The sequence below is a fragment of the Taudactylus pleione genome, unplaced genomic scaffold (genome assembly GCF_031769625.1).
Source record: "Taudactylus pleione unplaced genomic scaffold, aTauple2 ptg000244l, whole genome shotgun sequence".
NCBI classification, from domain to species: domain Eukaryota; kingdom Metazoa; phylum Chordata; class Amphibia; order Anura; family Myobatrachidae; genus Taudactylus; species Taudactylus pleione.
The window spans coordinates 11,915,994-11,924,743 of NW_028284646.1; the positions used below are offsets into that span (position 1 = coordinate 11,915,994).

Here is an 8,750-nt window from a genome sequence, read left to right on the forward strand (position 1 = left end):
ACAAAATACAGAACGGCCATATAGGGCCAAATGTAATAGGGTGAGAGTTTAGAAAATGTAAGTTTAGCAGTAAACTCTCACACTTTTTAAACTCAGCCAATGTAATAGAGTCCGAGAACATGCAAACTCACTAAATTCTCATCCAGATGATTTCCCATTTTGAAGATAAAACTCGTTAAATGTGAGAGTTTACTGCTAAACTCTCACCCTACTAAATTTGGCCCATGATATTCAAGATTGTGAAGTTCAATTAAATTCTTGATAGACGGTATTTTATTTCATCTTATTTCATCATTTAATTATTACATCTAATGTCAACGTCTTTGAAAACCTGCTATTTACTAACCATACCCGGGAAAGGTCTTGTAACCAGCATGGCAAATGTGTGCTAGTTTGGATAGTCTACTGATACATATCCTGCATAAACATGACTGATCAGCTCACTTAATAAAATCTTGATTTTTTTTTTCCACATAAATCATACAATGAAAACATGGCTAGTGAAAAGTATTGTAACTAGAATAAATCAGTGTGGCCACATAGAGGTTGGTTGCTGTAATTTAAAATTATTTGCATAAACCTCACAAGGTACTGTAGTTTGTAAGGCTAAAGACTACTACAGAATCTAGAATCAAGCTGCGTGTGCTTACGGCATGGCACGCTGTAGGAGCAGCATAGACTGACTAATCTACCTAGTCCTTCTCAGACGAAACACCGGTACTGGATGAGTAGGGTGTGATATGTATTACCGATCGTCCTAAAGGACTAACCTAACCCTCTTTAGGGGTATAAAAGTATGGAGGAAATATATTCCGCACAGGTCAATCGTAGATAGAAATTATTCCTATGAACCCCTAGTGTTACATATAGACTATTCTCATTTATTCTTAGTAGAGGGTGCTATCATTGACAACAGTTATAGCAAAGTCCACACAGATAAAGAAAGAGTTGTCTTTTTAGATGCACAGTTAATATTAAAATGTAACTTTTATTAGTATTTTAAAATATACTTATTTTTACAGTCTGTGAAATATTAAAAGAAAAAAAGAATGTGATCAAAGAATTAGAAATAGTGCATTAAAATAATTATTATGGCTAATACAAGTCTGTATATCTATTTTCCATGAAAAATTATATATATATATATATATATATATATATATATATATATATATATAATAGTGGTTTATATTGTTATTTATATATGTATATGTCAATTATTAATTAAAGCCACTTATTTCTTCCTATCAGAGTTGTTATTTATTCCACAGTCAGATTGTATCAGTGTGTAATCAAAATTACATAGACAGTTGGTAAACCTTGGATTTCTAGTTATACTGGATACATTTGTAATTCTTGTGCTTTTTGACATAAAGAGGCAGATTGAACACAAACTATGTTACAAATAGGACTATACTCCAGGGAGTCAGACAACTCTCCTCTTTTCCATCACTATGTGTACTACATTGGTTATTCAATCACATCCACTCATATGTTCCATTTATAAGTGCACAGAATCCATATATTGGTTGTATAAAATCAATATCTCAGGTATATTAAATATATTTAAATTTAAATTAATGGCTTTGTTGTTCTCTATGTATTGGGCTTATCGGTTATATTATTCTGACGTGAAAAGACTACTAATAGTGGCAGATGCAGCAATTTTATATAGAGTCCATATTATTCAACCATATTAAACTGAAGGATATGGCTTTTATTTAGTCAGTATACATGCTATACTGCCTCTTCAGTGTTGCTATTATAATCAGCTTTTGTTAATCTGGACAGTGATACTATTAATTCATTGTTATTTAGTGCTACAATTGTGTTAACCATATGTTAGTTTGTACATAATATAAAGCTTATAAGCTATCTCTCTTGTTGTATTTCCCACTGTTACACAGTCAGAATTGTATAGACAAAATCTTACAGACCAATCGTTATACCACCAGTGGGAACTTGTTAAGTGATTGTGAGAAATAAATGTCTCATACATTGAGTTTATACCACACTGTTATTATACCATGCGGTGCTGTGCTTGTACCAAACACTGACACGCTCTTTCAAGTTTATCACTCACTTATTATTATAAGTAAATAGTGCTGATGGATTCTCATGGGTCAGTTGTTAGGTGATTGTGAGTGTCCCATGCACTATGTTATATCACGCTGGTACAGCTATGTAAAACTCAGAGACTCCGTCTAAGGAGAGATTTATTCCTGCTGCTGTGTAGAACTGTGCTTGTGCTAACAGCTGACAGCACCAGCTTCACTGTATCAAATTGCTCTCTTATCTGTCCAACACTAACATACTGCCACTATAAAGTGTTTAGGAAGTCATTTTCATGTATACAGACAATGTACAGCTGGTAAAGCCAACGTACGTTTCACATGAGACTGCTTTTTCAAGGCAAAAAAGCAGTCTCATGTGAAACGTACGTTGGCTTTACCAGTTAGTGTTGGACAGATAAGAGAGCAATCTGATACAGTGAAGCTGGTGCTGTCAGCTGTTAGCACAAGCACAGTACATGTATATGTATATGTACAAACTAACATATGGTTAACACAATTGTAGCACTAAATAACAATGAATTAATAGTATCACTGTCCAGATTAACAAAAGCTGATTATAATAGCAACACTGAAGAGGCAGTATAGCATGTATACTGACTAAATAAAAGCCATATCCTTCAGCTTAATATGGTTGAATAATATGGACTCTATATAAAATTGCTGCATCTGCCACTATTAGTAGTCTTTTCACGTCAGAATAATATAACCGATAAGCCCAATACATAGAGAACAACAAAACCATTAATTTAAATTTAAATATATTTAATATACCTGAGATATACAACCAATATATGGATTCTGTGCACTTATAAATGGAACATATGAGTGGATGTGATTGAATAACCAATGTAGTACACATAGTGATGGAAAAGAGGAGAGTTGTCTGACTCCCTGGAGTATAGTCCTATTTGTAACATAGTTTGTGTTCAATCTGCCTATTTATGTCAAAAAGCACAAGAATTACAAATGTATCCAGTATAACTAGAAATCCAAGGTTTACCAACTGTCTATGTAATTTTGATTACACACTGATACAATCTGACTGTGGAATAAATAACAACTCTGATAGGAAGAAATAAGTGGCTTTAATTAATAATTGACAAATACATATATAAATAACAATATAAACCACTATTATATATATATATATATATATAATTTTTCATGGAAAATAGATATACAGACTTGTATTAGCCATAATAATTATTTTAATGCACTATTTCTAATTCTTTGATCACATTCTTTTTTTCTTTTAATATTTCACAGACTGTAAAAATATGTATATTTTAAAATACTAATAAAAGTTACATTTTAATATTAACTGTGCATCTAAAAAGACAACTCTTTCTTTATCTGTGTGGACCCTCTTTAGGGGTGCCTAACCCCCCCTTCTCCGCTGCCTAAACCTAAGTCCCCCGGGGGGGTGCCTAATCCTAACCTCCCCCCGGGGATGCCTAACCCTAACCCTCCCTCCCCCTAGCCTAATCCTAACGTCCCAGGGGGGTGCCTAACCCTAAGTCCCCCTGGGAGCCCTAGACCTAACCCTCCGCCCCCCGTGGCTGTCCGCTGCGGCGCCAGGCATCCGCTCGATCGGGATGCCGGGCGCCGGTCTCCCGACGTTGGGCAAATTACAGGCATCTACATTTAGACGCCTGTCTTTCGGCCCTAGTCGGGATAAAGCCGTCTGGAAGCCAGCGGTCGGCAAACAGACCGTCGGGTTCCAGACTACATCCCGATGAGTATACAGTTTATCATCTTACAAAGTACAACACAAATGCAACCTGGAAATTTAACCAAATTTCAGTTCCCAAAATTCTATCTTCTGATATCAGTATTGGACTACTTGGAATATACCTCTTTATTCTGAAGTTTCACCTGTGAACAGTGTCTACAAACTGTAACCATAAGCTTGATACAAAGCATTTATCCATACATGTAGTAATGTAGTCTTTTAGTCTGTTAGGTGTAACGTAGAGAGTTATTTGCAACTACAATTAACTGACCATCTGTTATATACATTTAGAAGGTCGACACATTATGAATGTCGACAGTCAAAAGGTCAACGTGTTCACTAAGTCAACCATGCCACTACATCCTCATCGCCACTGTACTGTACAATGCCATGATTTACAGCACTGTGCTGCAGGGTTGTGGCCATAACCTCATTAATCTCCCAAACTAACATTTGCAGGAGGCTATACTATTCTCCTGCCCAAAATTCAGGAGTACCCAAAATGGTACTAGCATACTTGCCTACTTTCCCACAATGGCTCTCAAAAAACGGATGGCGCTTCAAGCCACCCGGAAAAGTGGGCAAGTCTCCCAGACCTGGCAGATGGACGGCAGATAAAGCGATTCGCGCTGAATTGCATCATAGTAGCCAAGCCCCCACTGTACAATGCCAGAAAGCCACTAACTATGGTACTAGGCACTACATAAAACAAGTGTTATTTAAAACGGGTACAAGAAACTGCACATCCATAGCACAAGGCAGAGCCGTAACTAGACTTTTTGGTGCCCTGTGCCAGAAAGAGCATTGGCGCCCCCCTAATTTTTCAAAGGGACATAATGCACCCAAAAAAGGGGCATGGCCTCATGGGGAAGGTCCAGGGAAGAGATAGGGGAGGCCAGGAGATGCTGGGGATGAAATAAGAGGAAGCTACAAGTGAGAATGATAATAAACAGATATTTAACAGGCTCGAACAGTGCCCCCTGCCCTGTGCGATGGCACCGGCCGCACTACCCTAGTTACGGCCCATATGCTTTTCTGATGAGGGTTTGGATGTGCATTTGTGTGTAGGTGACCAATCTTTTATATCACTGTGTTAAGGAGGCCACACTACATTAGTAAAACCTGCAGTCTGTGCTGAAATAACAAGTACCCACCATTTTGAATGTTAGATTTGATATGCTTGCATGTGTCTTCTGAACATGGGATGACATTGTTGTATTATGTATCACAATATCTTCCTATCATTTTATAGAATGTATTAGATAAATGATACTGTAGTTAAAAGCTGATTGGTTGTTATGGGCAAGTTCTCCACTTGTCCTCTTTAGAGGAACTGATACTGTACATCTCCCCCTGAAAACTGCAGGTACCATGGATCAGGGGAGTTTTGGGCTCTGTACATCATTTTTGGAGTACTTGATTGGGTTTAGCTGAATTATATGCCAATAGCAGTCAGCACGCTATTTTTGCATGTGTTGAACTGGTCAGTCAGGTAACATGCAAATTGTATCTTTAGCAAACCATATGCAGCCTACCCATAGAAAGCAGCCAGAGGCAACCTGGTACACTTCGGGGGCTGCACTGGATGCCCTTCAAAAGGGTGGCACATTACTCTCAAGCTCAATAGGAAGTAGAAATAATACATTTAATTAGTGAAAGAGACACCTACATGTAATAACTTATCAGTAGGCCTTTTAAACAAGCTTCAACAAACGAGACAACAAAGCATCATGGATCTGAGGGTGGCCAGTCAATTCTTGGATTGTGCCTGTTACCCATCAATGGTGTAATGAGACTTTTTAAATCACTAGTAAAACTTTTACTGTGTGATTGAATTTAAAAGTATGTTGTTTAATATCTATATATTAATAGCAGTAGGATGACTTTTCGTGAGTGACATATTTCTATGATGCCATTGTCTGAGCAGGGGACATATACTAAATGAAAGGTCTTGGTCTGTAGATTTGCAGAAAAATATTGGCGTTGTAATTGGTAGCTTCGTTTCGGGGTTATGTGGCAAAACGTCTGTTCTGCCATTTACAATGCATCACCATTGTGCTCTGAAAAATGTGACAGTTGGTGAACTCTCCCTGTGCACCTGCTGGGTGACCTGGAACATGTGACCTGCTGGGCGGTCTGGAAACTATCAGTTACTGAACTCTCCCTGTGTACCTGCTGGGTAGTCTGGACAGTTATTTGCAGCCACATATATCAGCGCGTCTTGTGGGGACCTCAATCGCGACTGCTGTTTTATTTCATTATTCACTTCATTCTTTATTTACACCAAACATGCCTAGAGGCGGGCCTCGAGGACGTCAATGTGGTGGAACCCTTACAGGTCGCCCAGAGCGCGCAGTTCAAAATTCTTATAGTCAAGAATATTATCGTCATAACTAAGAAGATCAACTGATATGCCGCTTACATTGGACATGAAATATTCGCCACAATACTACTCTTTGGGTCCTATGGAAGTGCTATGTGTCAACTGTGGTGCCCTAACACTTCTTGGTAAAGGAGATTAACGCCATTTTTCAGACTGCTGTGACAAGAGGTTGTTCCACCATATTTATCATAATTCTTTAAGACAAGTACCCTCAAATGATCCACTCATCATCTCCATAATATCTTGAGTAACTAGTATCCATAATATCCTCCATAACTAACGCTGTTACCGCCGGGATTTCCTAGTAATCTATTACTGTGCTCTCCCCTTTTTAGTGGATAATCCATTACGCGCAACAGTGGAGACCTTTGCTAGATGCTGTACATAGCTTCCTACTGCCACTCAACACTGGACCTCACATTGGATTTCTGTCCATTGGAAAAGGGCAGGCAAGAAAGAGTAGCAGCCCTATAGGCAACCTTCAGTTACTATTTTCTGCCACAAATCTTTATAGCCAAAGCCCAGTTGACTTGCATGAAAAATGCAGAGATGGTGGGCTGCCCCAAGCTCTCCCCGCAGTGTGAATAGATGCCGTGCACATATTCACATATTTGTTTCACCTGAACTTTTTTACCCCTCCCCAGGATACTGCCACCCTTGGATGGGGATGGCTGTTTTGGGCGGGGTGCTGCCATAAGGGCAGGAAGCATTTCAGCTACTTTAAATCAGACGGGGCACCCTGCTGAAGCAGCCTAGCGGCAACACTACATATAACTATTGTTCGTATTACCTAGTACTTCTACTCCAAAACAGTGGTAATGACAATCATCCAGTGTTTGATGTATGTTTTAACTACAGGATTTTTTTGATCATGTCAATTGCATTCTGCAATGTGACCTATGCAATGTGGCCTATTTAAAATATGTAAAACCAGATTGTGGATTACATCGGGCAACCATTTAGCTAAAAAAAATAAAAAAATCAGAAATGAGAGTTATTACTATGCATTTCCTAATACTGCATACATGAAGTATAGTAAAACACACATTAAAGGGCTTTAAATAGAACACAGATGACCACCTAAATACAGACTACAATAAGCCCAGGCCATATTACATAGTAGACAAGCTTGTACTAACCCTGTGGATTGCATTTTCAGGATAGTCAATCTGCCTAAGAAAACAATTATTCCAGTTCAGAGGATGAGGGGGGCTATTTATCAAAGGGATGAATAGACCAACAGCATTAAAGTATGTACACAGGTTGAAACTATTTACTGTATCAAGTATTGCAGCAAAGGCCTCTTCTGTCAAGACTTTAACAGGATACCCTACAAAAATAAATACTGGGGGAAATGGAACGAAAATATAGTTATATTTTTATGTACAAAAAACTATTAGAATACTTTAACTGGATGCTCAAACTAGGCATATACTCAGCAGTTCAACTCAGAACTTTGTTCATTTCCATGGGAACTATCACACAGCTGTATGATGATCAAATATTCATAAATCATGGTCATTGGTTTTTTGTTTATTTGTTTACATTGCTGCAATAAACAATTACACTTATCACCATGTATAAGTGCCATTTTAATTAAGACTCATATTTCTGCACCCAAGTTTTCATTTTGTTTCATTTATAACCACTTTTCCAGCTATTTTATAGTGCAGTTTTACATTTTGGGCATTGTTTACTCTTGAATGTACCTGTCAGACACAACAATAAACAATAAGTACATTTCATCATCTTACTGTCAGTGTCAGCCTGGGGATCCATGTGCTCTCTCAGATGCTCTCTGTGTTAGTTATATGAAAGAAATAAGATTATCACCCCACTACACAGCATTGTCCAGATTCTTTTCACGACTGCTAGTAGCATCCACTCTCTTCTAGCAGCACTCAGGCTAATACAAAAGCCCCTTACAGTAATTCTCACTGCAGACACAGATGGAGCCTCTGCACCATCTGACTGGCTGCATATGCATGCACTGTGTATTAGGCTAGTCGTATTTATTTCAATGTCTAAATATTCCCTGATATGCTGCTGCCAGATTTTCCTTTGCTCACAAATAAAGCAAAGACAGCAGCATCCATCCACCACTGCTGCTGCCGGCTCACAGGCTCTCACACACAGCTGACGCCGGCCACGCCCCCTTCTTCTTCCTGTCCTTCTTACTGCGCCAGGCTAAAGTCCCACAAGCAAAACCTGACTGCAGTGCAAGCTTGAATAAAGAAAGCTTTATTAGTCCCACTCCCTACGCGGAGACACTTACAGATACAGAGAGTCTTTGCTGTCAAACGTTATTTCTCCAACACAGGCATGTCCGATCACTGTGTTTCTTTATATAGTGTAGCTTTTAAAACAAAGAAAGTAGTGGCAGTGTAAAGCTCATTTATTGAATACAATTACAAACCTATGTTGTCTATGGGCTCCATTTAATAACTAGCCATAATAACCCCTTTAGCACTCCCTAACAGGCCCAATTATCATTAACTATTTAACGCAGTTTCCCAGGAAAACACCCATTTTTCGGGGGATATCTGCAATATTTAGTATT

The 8,750-nt window shown here is 38.5% G+C and overlaps 1 protein-coding gene across 1 annotated transcript in view; it reads right to left on the minus strand.

The window, feature by feature from the left end:
* LOC148516673 (major facilitator superfamily domain-containing protein 8-like) overlaps positions 1 to 8,377 on the minus strand; it is a 171,041-nt gene extending 162,664 nt beyond the window's left edge. Inside the window, exon 1 of the mRNA XM_088479762.1 lies at positions 7,945 to 8,377. Coding sequence (XP_088335888.1) covers positions 7,945 to 7,969 — 25 coding nt within the window. The 5' untranslated portion in view covers positions 7,970 to 8,377. The remainder of the gene's footprint in view (positions 1 to 7,944) is intronic.
* Positions 8,378 to 8,750: the final 373 nt, after the last annotated feature.